Source organism: Camelina sativa, chromosome 6 (genome assembly GCF_030686135.1).
Source record: "Camelina sativa cultivar CO46 ecotype springtype chromosome 6, ASM3068613v1".
NCBI lineage: Eukaryota > Viridiplantae > Streptophyta > Magnoliopsida > Brassicales > Brassicaceae > Camelina > Camelina sativa.
In genome coordinates, this window is record NC_141885.1 from 16,748,097 (window position 1) to 16,768,077 (window position 19,981).

The 19,981-nt window shown below is 38.0% G+C and overlaps 4 protein-coding genes and 3 pseudogenes across 7 annotated transcripts; 2 read left to right on the forward strand and 5 right to left on the reverse strand.

The window, feature by feature from the left end:
• The first annotated feature begins 806 nt into the window (after nucleotides 1-806).
• Nucleotides 807-3,310, forward strand: LOC104791199 (pentatricopeptide repeat-containing protein At3g49710). Its single transcript, XM_087453179.1, has one exon. It carries the CDS (start codon nucleotides 807-809, stop codon nucleotides 2,970-2,972), a length of 2,166 nt encoding a protein of 721 aa, XP_087309305.1. The 3' UTR covers nucleotides 2,973-3,310.
• On the reverse strand, nucleotides 2,977-5,286 carry LOC104791198 (putative pectin methylesterase CGR2). Its single transcript, XM_010517029.3, has 7 exons — nucleotides 5,048-5,286; nucleotides 4,469-4,629; nucleotides 4,300-4,339; nucleotides 4,169-4,207; nucleotides 3,635-4,009; nucleotides 3,490-3,545; nucleotides 2,977-3,310 (listed from the first exon to the last, which is right to left on the reverse strand). The coding sequence occupies exons 2-7, from the start codon at nucleotides 4,589-4,591 to the stop codon at nucleotides 3,158-3,160; spliced, it is 786 nt and encodes a 261-aa protein (XP_010515331.1). The 5' UTR covers nucleotides 4,592-4,629; nucleotides 5,048-5,286; the 3' UTR covers nucleotides 2,977-3,157.
• A 41-nt stretch (nucleotides 5,287-5,327) lies between these two features.
• Nucleotides 5,328-8,578, reverse strand: LOC104699013 (GTP-binding protein At3g49725, chloroplastic-like; annotated as a pseudogene). Its single transcript, XR_015559126.1, has 13 exons — nucleotides 7,933-8,578; nucleotides 7,771-7,835; nucleotides 7,608-7,670; nucleotides 7,418-7,507; nucleotides 7,228-7,340; nucleotides 7,067-7,141; nucleotides 6,830-6,928; nucleotides 6,697-6,798; nucleotides 6,556-6,606; nucleotides 6,412-6,466; nucleotides 6,266-6,322; nucleotides 6,040-6,159; nucleotides 5,328-5,951 (listed from the first exon to the last, which is right to left on the reverse strand). The product of XR_015559126.1 is annotated as a GTP-binding protein At3g49725, chloroplastic-like (transcript).
• Nucleotides 8,579-9,181: 603 nt separating this feature from the next.
• Nucleotides 9,182-11,229, reverse strand: LOC104791200 (Tetratricopeptide repeat (TPR)-like superfamily protein). Its single transcript, XM_087453175.1, has one exon. It carries the CDS (start codon nucleotides 11,227-11,229, stop codon nucleotides 9,319-9,321), a length of 1,911 nt encoding a protein of 636 aa, XP_087309301.1. The 3' UTR covers nucleotides 9,182-9,318.
• Nucleotides 11,230-11,398: 169 nt separating this feature from the next.
• On the forward strand, nucleotides 11,399-15,646 carry LOC104791201 (pentatricopeptide repeat-containing protein At3g49740 pseudogene; annotated as a pseudogene). Its single transcript, XR_015559124.1, has one exon. The product of XR_015559124.1 is annotated as a pentatricopeptide repeat-containing protein At3g49740 pseudogene (transcript).
• LOC104791203 (receptor-like protein 44 pseudogene) lies at nucleotides 14,250-15,294 on the reverse strand (annotated as a pseudogene). Its single transcript, XR_015559125.1, has one exon. The product of XR_015559125.1 is annotated as a receptor-like protein 44 pseudogene (transcript).
• Nucleotides 15,647-19,059: 3,413 nt separating the features above from the next.
• Nucleotides 19,060-19,870, reverse strand: BZIP5 (basic leucine-zipper 5). Its single transcript, XM_010517038.3, has one exon. The coding sequence runs from the start codon at nucleotides 19,766-19,768 to the stop codon at nucleotides 19,217-19,219; it is 552 nt and encodes a 183-aa protein (XP_010515340.1). The 5' UTR covers nucleotides 19,769-19,870; the 3' UTR covers nucleotides 19,060-19,216.
• Nucleotides 19,871-19,981: the final 111 nt, after the last annotated feature.

Consider the following 19,981-nt stretch of genomic DNA (forward strand, 5'->3'; position numbering starts at 1 on the left):
AGGTTGAAATATATATACATCCTTAATATTTCTATTTGGATTTAATTTATCAAATTTAAGATTTTGTACAAAATGTGTTAGCCATCCTTTTAATATGATGATCTAGACGAATAACATGTATCTCCTATCAATTAGCCTTGATAAAGTCATTATGCTTAAATGATCGAACAAGAAGAGATATTCTTTATTTGTCTAATTAGTTTTTGATTAGGTTTGCAGAATTTGAATCATTAGCGTTGTTGTTGATTTAACAAAGGCATAACATGATAAAACCAACTAATGAATTGCCTTTTCTTGTTGATTCAATGAACTTAAAAACACTGCAATAGATTATATGATTATGATCATAAATCTATTGTGGCCAATTCTGAAAACAGGTTGATGAGTTGAATAAATCCATCATTAATGACAGTGAAATATCCATTAGTGATGTTTTCAAAAAATAAAAAATTTTTGATTTTGATTGTTAATGATAAATCTTCCGCATGATAGTTAACTAAGATGATTTGAATTTTTTTTTTTTTTTTTTTTGTCAACCCACGTAGAGACTAATTTTGTTGTCCAATTCAAAAAGCCATAGAAAAAATCTAAATTACCAACAACAACAAAAAAATCCAAATGAATGTGCAATATAATAATAACGAAAATTAAGAGAAGTAGAAGAGCCCATATAATATGGGCCTTAAAGAGAAGGCTAAGCCCAAATTAATAAACGAAAAATAAGAGACGAAACTAAACTACGAATTTTGTTCAGCTTGTCTTCCTCTGAAAAAAGAACCTACAAATGCGAGAAACAGAGTGATTAGATGAACCAGACGCCATGGAAGTTCAAATCTTTTCGAGACCTTCTACTGAAATCTGTAGCGGAGAGAGACCTCTTCACTGGGAAATCACTTCACGCGCTCTACGTGAAGTCCATTGTAGCTTCTTCCACTTACCTCTCAAACCACTTCGTGAATCTTTACTCCAAGTGTGGTTGTCTTTCCTACGCACGAGCCGCGTTCGACTCCACGGAAGAACCCAATGTCTTCTCTTACAATGTAATCGTCAAAGCTTACGCGAAAGATTCGAAAATCCATATTGCACGTCAGTTATTCGACGAAATTCCGAAACCGGACACTGTTTCTTACAATACCCTCATCTCGGGTTACGCTGATGCTAGAGAAACTGTTGCAGCGATGGTTCTGTTCATGAGAATGAGAGAATTGGGATTTGAGGTTGATGGGTTTACGTTATCAGGGTTGATAGCAGCTTGCTGTGGCCGTGTTGAATTGATAAAGCAGCTTCATTGTTTCGCTGTCTCCGGAGGGTTTGATTCATACTCGTCTGTGAATAATGCTTTCGTCACGTATTATAGTAAAGTCGGGCTTTTGAAAGAGGCGGTGTCGGTGTTCTACGGGATGGATGAATTAAGAGATGAAGTTTCGTGGAATTCGATGATTGTGGCTTACGGGCAGCACAAGGAAGGAGCAAAGGCCTTAGCTTTGTATAAAGAAATGATCTTTAAAGTGTTCAAGATCGATATGTTTACATTGGCTAGTGTTTTAAATGCTCTCACGAGCTTGGATTGTTTGATAGGTGGACGTCAGTTCCACGGTAAGCTGATCAAGGCTGGGTTTCACCATAATTCACACGTGGGAAGTGGTTTGATCGATTTCTACTCGAAATGTGGGGGTCGTGATGGTATGTCTGAATGCGAGAAGGTGTTTCATGAGATTCTATCGCCGGATTTGGTTCTCTGGAATACGATGATTTCTGGATATTCAATGAACGAGGAACTCTCTGAAGAAGCTGTGAAGAGTTTTAGACAGATGCAACGTATTGGACACAGACCTGATGATTGCAGTTTTGTCTGCGTCACCAGCGCTTGCTCAAATCTCTCCTCTCCTTCTCAGGGAAAGCAGATTCATGGCTTGGCTATCAAATCTCACATCCCTTCGAATAGAATCTCTGTGAACAACGCATTGATTTCATTGTATTACAAAAGTGGAAACCTGCACGATGCAAGGCGTGTATTTGATCGAATGATGGAACTTAATGCCGTGTCTTACAATTGTATGATTAAAGGTTATGCGCAGCACGGACATGGGACAGAAGCATTGCTTTTATACCAACAGATGCTGGACTCGGGTATTGCGCCTAACAATATAACCTTTGTAGCTGTTCTTTCTGCTTGTGCACACAGTGGTAAAGTCGAGGAGGGTCAGAAGTACTTCAACACTATGAAGGAGACATTCAAGATCGAACCAGAGGCTGAGCACTATTCTTGTATGATTGATCTTTTAGGCAGAGCAGGGAAGCTAGAAGAGGCTGAGAGATTCATTGATGCAATGCCGTATAAGCCAGGCTCTGTTGCTTGGGCTGCGTTGCTCGGTGCTTGTAGAAAACACAAAAACATGGCTCTTGCGAAGAGAGCAGCTAATGAGCTTATGGTGATGCAACCATTAGCTGCCACGCCGTATGTGATGCTAGCAAACATGTATGCAGATGCAGGGAAATGGGAAGAGATGGCCTCTGTGAGGAAATCAATGAGGGGAAAAAGGATAAGGAAGAAGCCGGGATGTAGTTGGATCGAAGTGAAGAAGAAGAAGCATGTGTTTGTGGCAGAAGATTGGTCTCATCCGATGATACGGGAAGTGAATGAGTATCTAGAGGAGATGATGAAGAAGATGAAGAAACTTGGATATGTGATGGATAAGAAATGGGCAATGGTGAAGGAGGATGATGCAGGCGAAGGAGAAGAAGGGATGCGGCTAGGACATCACAGCGAGAAGCTAGCTGTGGCTTTTGGGTTGATGTCGACAAGAGATGGAGAGGAATTAGTTGTGGTGAAGAACTTGAGGATATGCGGGGATTGTCACAATGCAATCAAGTTTATGTCTGCAGTTGCAGGTAGAGAGATCATTGTAAGAGATAACCTTAGGTTTCATTGCTTCAAAGATGGCAAGTGTTCATGTGGTGATTACTGGTGATAAATTGATAATAATTATGATTTAATTGAATAGGAAAATTTGTGTTGACGGATACAAACAATAAGTAGAAAAAAACTGACTTGTTACAAAATACAAGGAGAATATCGATTACGCTATTCTTTTTTGGGTGCGGCTCTACGTGTGAATATGCTTTAGTGTGGACCAGTAGGCTTGGTGGCTGCTGGTTAGTGTAATGGCTTGAGGTGGAAGACTTGGCAGGCTGGTTTGTATAATCCTTTGGAAACAGCCTGTTCAAACTTCTTGCTTGGTGCTTCGTTTTCTTCTAGGTTTGTCTGGACAAAAAAGCGGTTCCACCACGATGCGCTACGCATTTTAGCCTGCCAACAATAATAAGAGTGTTAGTACAGTATTAGTCTTGTACTTGTTAATGTTTGAATCATGACGAGATGCTAATGACTAACAGCATACTACGCTAACGTCCACTAAACAATAATAGGGAAGGATGGTTTCATCTATAATCATTGGGAGTCAGGAAAACAGGGTATAGTAAACTTACGGGTCGACCGAATTTAGACAATTCAGCAACTTTAGCTCTCTGCTGACCAGGGAGACCTAGAACAATTGAATTGTAAGAGTTAGAAACCAAAAAGATATACTTTGTTTGTTAAAACACCTTTTAATCAAGATTTATGTTAGTTTACCTGCAAAAAGAACAACACCATCTGAAGCTACCCTTGCGAGTTCAGGTACGGTCTTGTTCAGGTACTTGGGTGAGAGATAATCCAGAGCATCTGACACGATCACAAGAGAGAAAGATTTTGCCCGGTAAGGTAGAGGGAACTTGATATCAGCCACACGTACAAGACCTTTGCTCACAAAACTCTTGCAGTGAGAATCTGCATCCTCAATGTCATATGGTTCGACACCCCAGGCTTCAGTCTCTTCTTCTTTCAATAGACTAGAAACCACTGAGCATGTGTCAGGACCCACATGCAAGACTTTGCGCATGCCATCTCCATAAGCTTTCTTAAGAACAGGAATGGCTCTTTGGACTTCTGCTGTGCAAGAATAGTCACCTGCGAATTCATAAACAATTGCAACAAAATATGTCAAACCCAAGAGTCAAGCATTTGAACGGGTTAAATTGCAGATAAGATGGCTCAATGCCAATGCCAATGAAGATGAAGGCATTAACTTTTAAGCACATCTAGTGAAGAATGAGAAATAAGGAGTACCAGTGACTTTGCTGACTTCTTTGATACTTTTAAAGATACCTGTGATGGAGTAAAAATATGAATACGTTAATAGAGCTGTACATAATGCAAAAAAGACATAGTATATAATACTAAGATGATCATATACATACCTGGACCACTGTAAGCATAACCAATGAGAAGGCAAGCCCCCTAGAAAATGAAAACACACGAAACAACAATTTATAGTTAGAACCATATATAACACATTGATATCCCAGAAAGAAAAAAGAAAAACGAAAATCACTTAATGAAAACACAAATGAAGTACAAAAACCATACCACAAGGACAAGGCAAATAGATAAGAGTGGAGAAGATCGAGACTTTGAGTGCAAAGCTCCTGCAAAAGGGAAGCTTCCACCATCTCCTACACGCCTTGTTGAACCTACTTGCCGTCTCGCCATGACTAAAGATCCCAACAAGCTCAAGCTAATAAATAGATCTACAAAAAATAAAAATAAAAAAACAACAACAACAGTAAATTGGATCAATCATGAACTGAACATCCAGAGAACAACAAAGCACAAAAACGCTCTTTGCCATTTCACTGAAATGAAACAAATCGATGTTGAATCAACACAGCTAACTCACACTCACCACATGGAATAAGAATAAAGCAACCAAATTAATTTCTCCCACATACATAACCCATCAACGTAGAACACAGATCCATGGAAACAAATAAAACACATAAACCTGAAACCTATTCAGATCCCACCATGAATTTTAGCTACGTTTCGTTAACCCAATTAAGCAACATCTTACCCAATTCATAAATTTCAAAATCGAGATTACAGATAGATCCAGCTCGCAAAAAAAAGGGAAACCCAAATCGAGAAGAGGAAGAAATCAAAATCTACCTTTGGATCAATGGAAACGATGGAGGGGGGGAAGGGTTTGGATCTAAGATCTGAGATCCGAGAAAATGCGCACTTTTTTTTTTTGTAAGAGAGAGCTTCACCTCACTAGAATGAATTTACTAAAAGGGAGAGAAGAAGAAGCTTCGAAGTGTTAATTTTTATCACATCACTCCCCAATATCATCGCTATCTACTTATTTATATATATACTTGCGGGCCCACCTTTGTTAAAAGCGCGTATGGCTATGAGTCTATGACGCGCTGTTACGAGAACGACGGCGTATTAAAGCCATTAAATATAATAAAAAGAAGAACCAAACATCTTGCCGTTTTTATTACACATGCACAGTTTCGAAAAACCTACGTTGCATTTCTTTTTGTTCTGTGGCACACACACACACGCACACAAAAAAAAAAAAAAAAAAAAAACAGAACATTGTTTTCTTTCATCGTTGATCTAAGGGGAGTAATCTCGCATCTTCTTCATCATCTTCACGAGGTGGTCTCCATTTACGCTTATCAAGTTCGCTGCTTTCGACTACCGTATGATGGTTCAGCCTCTTCTCTATTAGAACAGTCACTTTTTCATCAATCAGATATATCAACTCCTTCAAACCAGCTCCGGTTAATGCAGAAACTCTAACGTGTGGTCCTTTCTTCTCCGCAGCATCTAGTTTACCAACTTCTGGAACCTTCCAGACCTCAGCAGACTCACTGACATTTTCATCTTCACATATTAGCCATTCATCAGGGTCATCATCAACTGCTGCTTCAGATGCATCAACGGTTTCTTCAGCTTTTATACCAGCGTTTAACTCAGCTTCTTCTTCTTCTTCTTCTTCTTCTTTTTCTCCTTCTCCTTGGCCATCATCTAGAAATTTATCGCCCTCCACTTCATAATCAATCTACAACAAAAAAAAAATCCCCAGTGTCAAAGAACGTGGTTTGTTTCTTCTACTTGTATTGGTATAGACAGGTTTATTTCAATCCTACCTTATTCCAGACTTCAATCATATTTTGAAGCTTCTCTTCAGATACTCCTATTTGTTTAAGGACATGGAACACTGTTGCACGATGCTCCTCGATATTTGGAGCTGTCGAATCGACCAGATGCTGCAGCAGGCAACCAATCACATCAACGCCAAGATCATCTTTCGGAAGTTTTCACTACTACTTATAACTTAAGAATATGATCTTTATTTCTTTATTTAGCTCTTACTATAAGTATTTCAGCTTCAACAACTTCTTCTAGAGTCGATTGAAATGCTTCCACCAGCTGCAAAAAGGCGTCACCCACGAAAAGAAAAGTAAGTGAAATATCCACTTGAAAAGGAATAATTGATATTAAAGTAGGTTATATATTACCTGTATAGGCAGATCTGATACGAATCCAACAGTGTCACTAAGATGAACCAAATTTCTGAAAAGAACTCAACTCTTGCGATTCAATACAAGTTCATGTGCACCATAAAGTTATAAACATGATTTCCAAAGTACAAATCAACTTACCCAGAAGGAAGATAGACACTCCTGAGTGAAGGATCTAATGTGGCAAACAATCTGCAGAGACCAGACCAAGCATTCTAAAGTTATGACTTCAGTTTCAAATTTGACATTTTAAAGATACTTTTGAAACCATTTGAATTATACCGCTCATTGCAGTAGAGAGCACTCTTTGACAATGCACTTGTCAGAGTCGATTTTCCCTAACAAAAGCAGATAATTAATACTCAGAGAGTAGACTAAAACCAGCTGAAACTCCTTGGGAGAAAAATTCAAACACTTTCGCCCCGCTCTTTTCTGACGTCTAGCACGTTGCAATTGTCGTGTTCGCTGGGCTTCTTTAATATGGGATAACAAGCGAAGCCTCCTGTCTGCTATCCTGGTGCATCAAGATTTTGTTAAACGCATAGATTAAATAATAGAAAAGACACTAAGTCTTTCGGTTAACCAACAATTAGACATAGAAATATAGAATATATAAATGTGGTCTGAGAAAAGCTTTGGTAAGGTTAAGGACCTTCGGCGTTGAAGCTGAAGCTCAGTTTCTCCTGCACCACCTACAAAACCACCGCCGGTTCCACTTGCTGCTCTCCTGCACAACAATTTTACATGTTCATCAATGTCTAAAAATTCAAAAGAGTAAAGGGAATACGCAAAGTAGCAAGACAAATCACTCACCCTCGGGCACTGACAACTTCAGCTTCTCCAAACTGCCCAAAAGAGTGGCGTCCATCAGTACCACGCACTCGAACCAGCCTGCTCTTTTTGTACATCAGAGCTGCTAACTCAGCCTATAAATGGATGAACCAAGCAGCTATCAGTAAAAATTTCCTAGTACGTAAAAGACAAAACTTTATTGTCACAGTACCTGTAGTTTTGCTTCCTTTGTATGCGCATGAGCATTAAATATTTCGATTATAAGGCCTACACGGTCTAGTACAGGCTTTGCCCATATTCGCTGAAGAGTCAAATGCAAAGACATAACAGTAGCTTAAACATAAGGAAAACAAACAAACAAACAAAAATGAAGGAACTTAGGGTTTCGTGGCATTAATTACCTCTAAGTTCCGTTGTTGAATAGCTGTCAACATGGCGTTTACAAAAACAGCATCAACTTCTTCCTGAGCATCAAGAGATTGTAAACAGCATGAACCAACTTTTCATTACAGGCAGCCAAAGAAAAAGGAAAAAAAAAAAAACAGAAATGTTTTAGCTGCTTGCCTTAGAATCTTCAGCATTTAGATGGCATTTGATGTTGTCTACAGTCCCAGGCCCGAAATAAGTATCTAAAAATCGAAACACACTTTTAACAATCAGTCTCTCAGGAATAACGTCGAACACATGGAAGGCATGATTCTTAAAAACATTATAAAACACACAAACCTGCGCGAGGTTTAGATGATCTACGAACAGGGTTTTGAACAACAACATGACAAGGCAATTCCTTTTCGAAGAAATCAGATTCAAAGTAGCCATATCTCTGTTCTTCAAGCGAATTCGCGAGACAGAGCGCTTCGTTAAGCTTAGCCTGAAGAAACTTAGGCGGCGTTAGACGAGGCTGGACTAGAAAGAGCTTAGGCGCGCTTGAAGGATCTTTAGGGTATAGCAAAACGGAATCTTTCGAACGCGAGTCTTCTTCTACGTCGCTCGTCGTCTTAGGCGCATGCCGTTTCGAAGAGAATGGAGAAGATAAAGGAGACAAAGGTGGCGTTTTGGACCTAAGATGGTTACGAGCAAGGGGCGATGATGTCGTTACGGATCTAAGACGGTCCCGAGCATGAGACAATGTCCTCAACATTGAGGTACGATTTGAAAGTTTTAGACGATTCCAAAGTGGGATCTTGGTGTTCTTGTACAAAAAACTTGCTTGATCACCAAAGTTCAAGTGATTCAGGCAAAGTGCGACACTTGTTGTACTACTCATTCAGAAAGATCAAGTCTGCTCGTCATCGGAACAATGCATCTAAGCTTCTCGCAGTGACTTTTGTGTTAAAAACTTAGGTCGGTTCGTTTGTCTATTTTGATTTGGGAAATATGTCAAAAAGAACACACACGAAAATAGTCATCAACAAACCAAAAAAAAAAAAAAGTAAAAAAGTAAAAAAGAAATATAAGTTTTTTGTGGTAAATTAAATGTGTAAGTTCCATTAATTTTCTAAATAAATTACACATTTTTGTTGATTTTATTAAATAAATCCCAACAATGTTAGTAAATTATGCTAAGTACTTAAATTGACTTACCAAATAAAGCACAATAATTTGTTTAACTACTTAATGAATTTTTTTAATTCTTAATAGAGAATAAAACGTTAGATTTTCTGATATCTAATATCGTGTTTTATTCGACATAATCAACAAAAGTTCATGATTTATTTGGAAAGTCAAAAAAAAAAATCAAACAATTAAGTCAAACCTGAAGTCAAATCTGTTTGTCCAAAAACTTCATACAATGTGCGTAAAACTGGTAGTTCGTGCCGATTCTGATGCTAAGCATGAACAACAACGTTTTAGTATCACGATTTTGGCTTGTGTTAAATAACACCGTCACAAAGGAATTAGCTGTGTAGGAATGTATCCTTTTCCGAATAACAACAGTGCCACTTTCGATCTTAGTCAAGTTCAAGAGATCAAATGAATGCAACTACATGTTTATTCTTAGCAAAGAGAACAAAGAGATCGAACTATGTAATGAAACAAAGCAAAAGCATGAACGTTTTGATTTAACTAGAAATCTAAAGTTGCTTCTTTTGGAAACTCTAGGTTATAACGTTACAATACTTTAGCTTTACTTCGTTCACCTCCTCCCTTAAGCCTATGATGAGTTGTCCCGTTCTTCTTCCCTTCTTTATTCCCTTTAGGTTTAGCTTTCTCAATCAAAATCTCCTCACCTCTGTTCTTATACATCTTAAAACTCATATCTCTCTCACTTGCCATCTTCATCACCTTCTCTGTGATATCTGCAGCGATCGTCCTATTGTACAGTTTATTCAATCCTTTCATAAGTTTCGCATAAGTATCAGGTTGCGGCATTAAATCCATCTCCATCATATTCAAACAATACGAACACGCCTCCTTCACGTGACCTTTTGCGAGCAAAGCATGGATCCATATTGTCCAAGCTGCTACATTAAGCTCACAAGAAGAGCTTTTGTTTGATATGCAACTCCAAACATCTTTCGCCATTTCAAGCTTATCATCTCTAACAAGGTTATTCAGCAATGACTTCAGAATTCCATATTGAGGCGCAGAGAATATTCCTCGGCTTACCATTTCTTTGAAGTGATCGCATGCTTCGATTAGACAACCTTGGCTTGTAAATCCATTAATCATAATAACAAATGTATCAACTCCAGGGCTTAAACCATCAGCTTCCATTTCATTCCATAACCTAACCGCTTCTTTCACCTCCCCTAACTTACAAGCTAACCTGATCACTACATTGTAAATGAGAAGATCAGGATGACAACCTACTTGCTTCATCTTCTCAATCAAATCCAAACACTCTTCAAATTGTTCCTTCTTCTCATGAGCCACCATTATCTGCATATACGTTACTTGCGATGGCATGACTCCTTTCTTTCTCATATCGTCCAAAACACTATAACCCTTATCGATCATCTCCCATTTGCAAAACCCACTTATCAGCGCAGTATAAGTCACGAGATCAGCCTCACACCCATACCTTTCCATCTCAACAAAAACCCTCATCGCCTCATCCATCCTCTTCTCCGTCTTACACAAGGCCTGGATCAAAACCGTGTAACAATTCGCATTCGGCTCATACCCTCTCTTTCTCATATCCTTCATAAGATCATAAGCATCCGTCATTTTGCCAGCATGAGCATATCCACTAAGCAAGTTAGTGAAAACAACAATGTCAGGCTCAAGCCCTGCTTCCTTCATCTGAACCAAAACTTCTTTAGCTTCAATCAACTTCCCTTCCCTACACCAACCATACAACAACGAAGTAAAATACCTCAAATTCGGAGGAAACTTCTCACTCATATCCTCCAAAAGCTTTGAAGCATCCTTAACACTACCGTTCTTACACAAAGCATCTAACAAACACCCAAACACATACTCGTCAGGCTCTAACCCATACTTAGGCATTTCGTCGAGCACCTCAACTGCTTTCTTCACCATGTTAGCAGAAGCAAACCTCCGCAACAGAATAACGAACAACTCCGGCTCAATCAACTCCGGATTCTCTTTCCTCATCTCTTCAATTAAACCCCAAACAGCTCCAAATTGCCGCATTTTACTAAGAACCTTCACCATCGATTTACACACTTCGTAGCTGTGAGAGTAACCAGGCTGCTTCGCTGCCCAGAGAAAGAATCTATAACCCAAATTCCCAGCATCACCACACCTACTCAACACTTGTACTATTAACCCGGGTCGCAGATCAATACCGGATTCGTTAAGAGCAAGCTCCAACTTCGGAACCCTAGAATGATGATTCCGCAAAATCCTGTATATCTTCTCGACGTCACCGGCGAATTCATCTTCTGAACCAACTAAACCAACCCCATTCTCCTTTCTCTCTGTTGATTCCACGAAATCGTTATTAAGAACTCTGGAAATGTGAAACCTTTTGCAAATGAGATCAATTCGAGAATTTGCTTGAGACGATGGTAAGAGAACACAGCGTTTGCTGAGGATGTTAGAGAATCTACGCATCTCTCTCACTTCACACTCTCTCTACAACGGCACCGTTTCGTCTTATAAAGTCTTCACCTTTTCCTCTGTTTTTGCCGTTTCGTCTTATAAAGTCTTCACCTTTTCCTCTGTTTCACCTTAAAAGAGACTTATTTTATTCAAAAACAACAACGAAGCTTATAGATGACTGATGAGAAAAGCTCTATGTTTAACAGAGAATTTATCAGCCATAGCCGAAAGCTCGACTACGTTGCTGAATTTAAACCGGAGACTAACGGGTCTCACTCGTTCAGGCGAGAACAGAAACGCTCTCAAGCTTTTTGCCGATGTTCACCGTTGCACAACTCTGAGACTAGATCAGTACAGTGTCTCCGTAGCAATTACTGCTGCTGGGCACCTCCGTGATACAAACTTCGGTGGTCAGGTTCATAGCTATGCGACTCGCTCTGGTTTATTGTGTCACTCTCACGTCTCCAATACGCTTCTCTCGCTTTACGCGAGATTAGGGAACTTAGTTTTATTGAAGAAGAGTTTCGAAGAGATTAAGGAACCTGATGTTTATTCATGGACGACGCTACTGAGTGCATGTTTTAAGCTTGGGGATATAGAGTATGCCTTTGAGGTGTTTGATAAAATGCCTGAGAGGGGTGATGTTGCGGTTTGGAATGCTATGATCACTGGTTGTAAAGAGAGTGGGTATCACGGAACAAGTATTGAGTTGTTTCAAGAAATGCACAAGATTGGTGTTAGACATGACAAGTTTGGGTTTGCTACTGTTTTGAGTATGTGTTACTATGGTTCTTTGGATTTTGGTAAGCAGGTGCATTCGCTGGTTATAAAAGCTGGGTTTTTGGTTGCTTCATCTGTTGTGAATGCCTTAATTACAATGTATTTCAATTGCCAAGTTGTTTGTGAAGCCTGTCTGGTGTTTGAAGAAGCTGATGTCGCTGTTCGTGATCAGGTCACTTTTAATGTGGTTATTGATGGTTTGGCTGGTTTCAAAAGAGAAGAGTCTTTTTCAGTGTTTAGACAAATGCTAGAAGCTGGTCTTAGACCAACTGATCTAAGCTTTGTTAGCGTGATGAGTTCGTGTTCATGTCTGGCTATGGGACACCAAGTACATGGATTAGCCATCAAAACAGGGTATCAAGATTATACTTTGGTTAACAATGCCACTATGACAATGTCTTCTTCTTTTGAGGATTTTGCTGCTGTTCATAAAGTTTTCGAGTCATTGGAAGAGAAAGATTTGGTTACTTGGAATACAATGATCTCTAGTTATAACCAAGCGAAGTTGAGGGAGTCTGCAATGTCTGTATACAAACGAATGCAGAGAATAGGAGTTAAACCGGATGAGTTTACTTTCGGAAGTCTTTTAGCAACCTCTCTAGATTTAGATGCCCTGGAGATGGTTCAAGCCTGTATAACCAAGTTCGGTCTTATTTCGAAGATTGAAATTTCCAATGCTTTGATATCTGCCTACTCCAAGAATGGACAGATAGAAAAAGCTGACCTAATATTTGAAAGATCGTCGCAGAAGAATCTAATCTCCTGGAACGCGATAATCTCAGGGTTTTACCATAACGGGTTGCCCTTTGAAGGGTTGGAAAGGTTCTTGTGCTTGCTAGAGTCAGAGGTCCGGATCCTACCTGATGCTTATACTTTAAGTACCCTTTTGAGCATTTGCGTAAGCATTTCATCTTTAATGCTCGGAAGTCAAACACACGCTTACGTCCTTAGACACGGCCAATTCAAGGAGACGACATTGATAGGTAATGGCCTTATAAACATGTACTCTCAATGTGGGACTATACAAAAATCTCTTGAAGTGTTCAACCAGATGTCTGAAAACGACATTGTGTCGTGGAACTCTCTGATCTCTGCATACGCTAGACACGGGGAAGGGGAGAGCGCGGTTTTAACATACAAAGCCATGCGAGATGAAGGCGAGGTAGATCCCGATGCAGCCACATTCACAGCGGCTCTCTCTGCTTGCAGCCACTCCCGTTTAGTAGAAGAGGGACTCGAGATTTTCAACTCAATGGTGGAATGTCACGGTCTGATAGTACCAAATGTGGATCATTTTTCGTGCTTAGTTGACCTTCTTGGTAGAGCTGGTCACCTCGATGAAGCGGAAAGCTTGGTAAAGATCAGCGAGAAGAGCATCGGGTCTCGTGTAGATGTGTGGTGGGCATTGTTTAGTGCTTGTGCTGCTCATGGAGATTTGAAGCTGGGGAAGATGGTTGCCAAGTTACTAATGGAGAAAGAGAAGAATGATCCATCGGTTTATGTCCAACTGTCGAATATTTACGCAGGAGCTGGTTTGTGGAAAGAAGCACAAGAGACTAGAGAAGCTATGAAGCAACGTGCTTGCAGCTGGATGAGATTGTAATCGAATAAACTTAAGTTTTAACCGGTCGACCCGGTTTATTCAAATTTTCTTACAAAACTTTATAGAAAGATAATTCAAAATTTTTTAAAAAAGCATAATCATGAGTCTCTTCTTGTAGAGTGGGGAGGGATAATGATGAATGATGATGATCATCTCGTATCCTAAAGTAGTTATTGTATTATTTTTTTATCTATAGAATACAAAACACACCGTTTCATCTATTACTGAGTACACTGACACAACGTACTGGCATCAAGGAACCCAAAATCAGTATTTTGGTCCACTTGTTCGTCTCTCAACAAACCAAAAAAAAAAAAAAAATCCCGCACTATCCGTTAGTACCAATAATACACAAGACCTTTCCATTATTATTTCAAAACATATCTCAATTTAACTAAACTAATTCATTATTCTATTTCTTCTGCTTCACCTTCCCATTAAGAATATTCTCATTCCTTAAAATATAACTCAAAAACATAAAATAAAACAACAACAAAAACTACTCTCTCAGTCTCACATAGTTTGATGTTTTAGAGAATAATCTTTGTCCCTCAAAGATTGATGTTCTGAATATTTTTAATAAATTTTTGTTTTAATAATTATTGATGTTGTAGAATGTATGGAGTGGGAAAGTGAGAAAGTGAAAAAATATCAGAAAAATAAATCATAGAAAGTCATAAATAAAATAAAAAAATCATCAGCAAACAAAATTAATCATATATTCCCCTTGTCTTAAATATGTGTATAAAATCCTAAAGATGAGACAGAGAGAGTATATAGTAAACGAAAAATAAAATAAAACTCAACAAATGAAAAATGTTTTTAGTAATCTTGGCCGTAAGTAAATAGTAATTAGTTTAGTAATCAGGCATAGATTGACTAATCTTACCTTCTTCCTCAACCATCTTCTTCTCAGTAATCCTCAGCCATAAACAAACACCAGTAAAACTAATCATCAAACTCGCCACGCCACTCCCTAACCCAATCCCAACGATGGCCATCACAGACAAGCCTCTACTTTTCATCATCATCTCCTGCAACGGGTAACCGTACAGTCCCTTGTTCCCTACGAACGAGCTCGCGTTAAACCTAGGGAAGCTCCCGGTTCGGTTCGACAGGTACGTCGGGATCTGACCGGAGAGTTTGTTGTTCGAAACGTCGAACGCGGACAGCCTCGCTAACAAACCTAGCTGCTGAGGAATCGAACCGGAGAGCTGGTTGTCGTGGAGATCGATCACGTTTAAGTAAGCGCAGAGAGCGAGCTGCGGCGTGATTTCGCCGGAGAGTTGGTTTGACGAGAGGTTAAGGACGGCGAGGTTGACGAGGTACTGAATCTCCGGCGGGATAACGCCGGAGATCTGGTTTGAGGATAGATCTAAGGACTGGAGGTTTGTGCAGTTGGAGAGAAAGGGAGAGATGGTGCCGCGGAGGGAGAGGTTGGTTAGGGAGAGTTTGTAGATTCTTCCGTTGTTGCAGGTAGCTCCGGGGAGGTATGAGGTGAAGCCGGAGCATGGGTTTGTGAAGACGGAGTTCGTCCAGTTACGGAGGTTGCTCGCCGGGTCTTGTAAGCTTTCACGGAGGTTTTTTAAACACGCCTCGTCGTTTGGATCGGCTGTTGTTGGACGTTGTGCCGTTTCTAATGTTAGTAGGATGAGAAAGAGTAACCGGTAGCTAAACCGGTGACTCCTCGCCATTGATTTTTTCAGAGAGGTTTCGAAAAGGTTGAAGAAGAAGAAAATGGAACTTTCATGTGAGTGGTGAGGTTAGTGTGTTCAACCCAAAAAAAAAAAAAACGGTTACAGAAGAAATTTGTAATTGGTAGGGGCGTGTTTTAGCAGAGTAGTGAGGTATTATGCGTAGGATAAGACTTTGATTGTGTTTGGATCTGGCTGGGTGTGAATTATAATAACTTCAGCTGTTTTGAACTTTGATTATTGTATAAATTGTGTATAACCAACAACAGTCATGATTAGATCTTAATCATGCCATCCATTTTCTTTTAGTAAGGAGATCAACTGACAATAATATGTCATGAGTTTTAGAATTGTTCTTTGGTCTTCTTATTAGAAAAGTCACTAGTACTTCTTTTTTTTGTTAAAAGAATAATAATATTGCAGTGGACAGTATGTGCATCTTTATATAGTGTGACAGATTCAACTTTTTTGAATAAAGTGAATTAAAATGGTTTTAGAAAGAAAATCATGACATCCATTCACTGAGTTTTTTTTTTTTTTTTTTTGATTAATAGATTTTTTGTCCACTAATTGGGAACCATGTGTAGAGAGAGTCATATCATATGATATAGCTAGTTTAAAACAAGCTTTACAAACACAAGCGTATTGTTTACCGAACAAGAAATGGCCACTAAAGCAATTGCACATAATTTTTTTTTTGTAGGAGTGGTCCTTAGTAGTGCGTCACACTCTTTTCACTTTCCATTAACAAATCATTAAGAAGATTTACTTTTAAATTGTTCTGTAAACACTAATCTCTTTGAATCGAATAGTTGACATCATGTAGTTTGCACTTTGCAGATGTGTAGTTTTCTACGAAGAGTCGTTTTACTTGTGAGCCCGTTACCAGCCCGTTCAAAACTTTTATAAATCCCAATGCAAAACCTAAGTCCAATATCATATGAAATCTTGTGCGTAGTAGTAGATCATGTTAATTGTAACACGTCTATATATAACTAGTATTATTCCCCCCCCCCCCCCCCCCCCCTCTCACATATTGGATTTTAATCACAATCCGTTATATTAATTGCAACCGAAAATAATAAGCCTCTCAAATACATATCTTACTGATCTTTTGCATTCTAAAGAAACCAAGTGAGATACGTACGTACCCATCACTGATTTATGTTTTATAATAATGTGCTCTCTTTGAAGAAGCGATGATCTTATATTACTTACACAAATTCTGTATTTACTCATACGTATGATATGCGGTATGCGTTATGTAATGAATGTGAATAAGAAAGTCCCATGCATGCTCTTATAAAAATTATTTCAGTAACCATAACATTATATAACAACTTCACAAGCATGTGTCACCTCCTTAATTGTTTTTTCTTTCAAGTTGTTCACGTCTTATCATGTCTCAATCCCCCACTCAAAACCTAACGAAATCGTATAATATATATATAGACACATTGTATAGTTAGCTAGTCTATTCGTATATCATCGATTTTGATCACTAGTCACATAATAAAACCATGTCATCTCACAAAAATAAATTGCCTTTGTCAGCATCATTGCCTCAAGATTCAGCATCACTATCAAATAAAGATGAATTAGAGATAGACGACGTAACGTCAAATATCGATGACAAAATGGTGGTACCATCATTGCTACCTTTGCCACCACCATATCCGTTATCATCAAAACGTCTGGTTAGATCTTCCTCGGTAGTTAAATCATCATGTATGATGAAATGGAAAAAGACGGGAAAGGGACAAGAAGAAGACGATGATGATCCCTTCCTTATGGCGTTGAGAAAGTGTTCAAATGATATTAAACTTGACGATGATGATGATCCTTTCCTTATTGCGATGAGGAAGTGTTCAAATCCTATAAATATTGACGATGATAAGGTTGTGTCTAAAGGGAAGAAGATTAGTCTTAAATCACTAGTTTCTTGCAAAGCTCCTTCTGTTAAAGATTAATTCTCATTCCAATTTCAGTCATTGTATAAGATCATTTTTCTTCTGTTAATTAATTTTTCTTACTTTCCAATATGTATTTTGAATGTGAATGCAAGTAAAGCGTCTTATCACGAACACAAAAAGATCTTCAAGTTATTGAGTTTTCTCCCTTTTTTATTTTTCCATCTGTCGTCGAATTACAAGATCATGTAAAAGGTTCCAAACTCGAAGTAAAATATCTCTCAAGTTGTCTAAATATCAAAATCAGATTTTTATTTACTCTTTTTATCTTTCTTTTCTTCCTCAAAAACATAAAGATGACCAAAAATATTACAAAAAGAAAATATCTTTATTGTTAATAGATGGACAGTGGGACCAAAATTTGACCAATATACAGTATATGGACGAGTGTAATCGTCAATAGTCCATTAAAAATTTAACTGATTTAAAGCGTGATGCACCATCTTTTAACATATCCATCAATAACAAGAGTTTGAGGGCGCATAATCAAAAGAAACAGATGATATAATTCAGTGCATAAGAAAACTTAAATATCATATCACAACCATTAAAGCTTACGCCAGAAAAAGTAATTACAAATGTTTTGGAAAGAGCTTACTGAAAATTTGTTTATGACTATTTTAAAGTTAAGCTAATGTTTGCAATCAAGCTGATTCTAGGTTAGACTGGCATTTGAGAACCAAACAAAAAGTAGAAAAATACGCAATAATGCATAAACACGTGTCGTGATTTACACCGTAATCTTTATTTATCTAAATCAAATCATGGCCACATCTTTATTAGTTTTTATAATCCTCATTTCGCCCTCTCATGCATTACCACAAAGTAAATAAACATTCGTATTTTAATATGCATATTATTATAATAATTTAATTAAATAACCTTGGTATTATTATTAACATGCCTCCATATCTCGTGAAAGGTTAGTGAGAGCCTAAAACTTCCGAAATACATATAATCATGTGTGCCCGTGAAAGGTTATTAACATACACATATGTGTGCCCTTGTATGTGTATTAAGACTATAATTTAGCTAAATAGGATTTAAATAAGTGTAGTCAATTAGTACATGACTAATGCCTAATGGACCTATTTGGTCATAAAACCATCATTATCATCAACCTAATTTCTTACCTTGTATATCTTACAATTACTAATTAAGCCTATTTGTTTTGCTTTTATTGGCTTAACTTAGACTCGAAATACATATAATCATGTTCAAACAAAGCATTACATCAAATAAAATTATTACTAGTTAATTAGGACATAGGTCTCTAATTAATTAGGACCTAGGTCTCGCAATCTGTATTTTAGACCACAGAATTATATATTGATCCCAAGACTAATCTATTTTTGTCGACACACGCGTCATTTTAATCATTTTCACCGGAATATTTTAAAATTTGATCACTAGTAGTAGTAAGTTGTAGGATCATTAATCTTTTATAAATTAAAGTGACGTTTTAGAATTTATGCTTGGAATATATGGTTAGTTGTGCTGACCAAATTCTTCTTCGTTTTCCTAATTCTCTTCTTATTAAATTACTATAAGTAATCACCTCGATGATCGACTTGTTTTACGAGGCCTTACTAACGCGATATAACTTTGTATGACGTATATAGAGATGTTAAAAATTACATTCATTTAATAATTCGCTCGTGCTATATCTTGAAAATACAATGACAATGTTAAATTATATTCACACAAATTAAAGTTAAAAGAGAAGATTGAAAAAGAAAACAAGTTGAGAAAGGTTCTCGACAAATCTGCCAGTGACCCATTTCTTTGTTAAAAATTTTAATCACGAAAATTTAATTACTTTATTTCATTAAAACAGAGATATAAAAATGCGAAATATAATTTGCTAACGTACGTTATAAGACATCCATGCATTTTAAAAATAATTTTTTACAAAGCTTCTCCCGTTTTAATGATCTCAAACTTTAACATGATTAGTATATCATCGACGGATCCTGTTGGACGGTAACAACAGTACTGTTGTCGCATGGCCAAGTGGAACAGTTTAAGCTTCGTTCGATCTGACGAAACATCAAAACTTGTCTCATGTTCAACAACTTATCTTGGAGAATACGGTTCTCCAAACGCAGACGTTCATTCTCCGTGTTTGTTCGTTGACAATGATATGAAACGTACCGGAGCTGGTTCGTCAATTCTTGGTTCTGAGTCTTGAGCTGGTTTAGCTGGATACTAATCTCCTCCAAGTGCTTTTGTTTCTTCTCTCTTGATCGTTTAGCCGATTCCCGGTTCGATAATTTCCGTTTCTTTTTACGTTCATCCGTATTCTCCTCGGTCGGAGAAACGTCTGAGCTGGTCCGGTTTACAGAAGCAAAGTCATGGGCCGGACTCTGTATTGTATCCAATGATGAGTCGAAGACCGAGAAGAGGTGTGAAATGTCCCATGGGGTGAAACCGGTTTCGAAAGCTGGGACAAAGGTTGCTAGACTCGGTTCAGCTGAGAAAACCGGGGAAATAGTAGACATCATGGTTTATAATGCTTAACCGGAAAGTAACAAAGATGGACAAACGCATATAAATGATATCAAAATTGAAGAGATGGGAGAGAGATTAGAAGGGGAAAAGGGAAGAATTGCATTGTTGGAGGCTGGTATTTATGGACAAGCCTACACGAGGGTATTTTGGTCAGAAAGTAGTAAAAAAATTATATTAAATTGATGATGGTTACTTTTTCATAACTT

What these genes read in the sequence shown, in the direction of transcription:
- LOC104791199 (XM_087453179.1), top strand. Translation starts at nt 807, where the DNA reads ATGAACCAGACGCCATGGAAGTTCAAATCTTTTCGAGACCTTCTACTG.
- LOC104791198 (XM_010517029.3), bottom strand. Translation starts at nt 4,591, where the DNA reads ATGGCGAGACGGCAAGTAGGTTCAACAAGGCGTGTAGGAGATGGTGGA. An exon ending in TTATGCTTACAGTGGTCCAG is followed by an intron (nt 4,208 to 4,299) that starts GTATGTATATGA and finishes ACTCCATCACAG; the next exon opens with GTATCTTTAAAAGTATCAAA. An exon ending in AGAAGTCAGCAAAGTCACTG is followed by an intron (nt 4,010 to 4,168) that starts GTACTCCTTATT and finishes ATGAATTCGCAG; the next exon opens with GTGACTATTCTTGCACAGCA.
- LOC104791200 (XM_087453175.1), bottom strand. Translation starts at nt 11,229, where the DNA reads ATGCGTAGATTCTCTAACATCCTCAGCAAACGCTGTGTTCTCTTACCA.
- BZIP5 (XM_010517038.3), bottom strand. Translation starts at nt 19,768, where the DNA reads ATGATGTCTACTATTTCCCCGGTTTTCTCAGCTGAACCGAGTCTAGCA.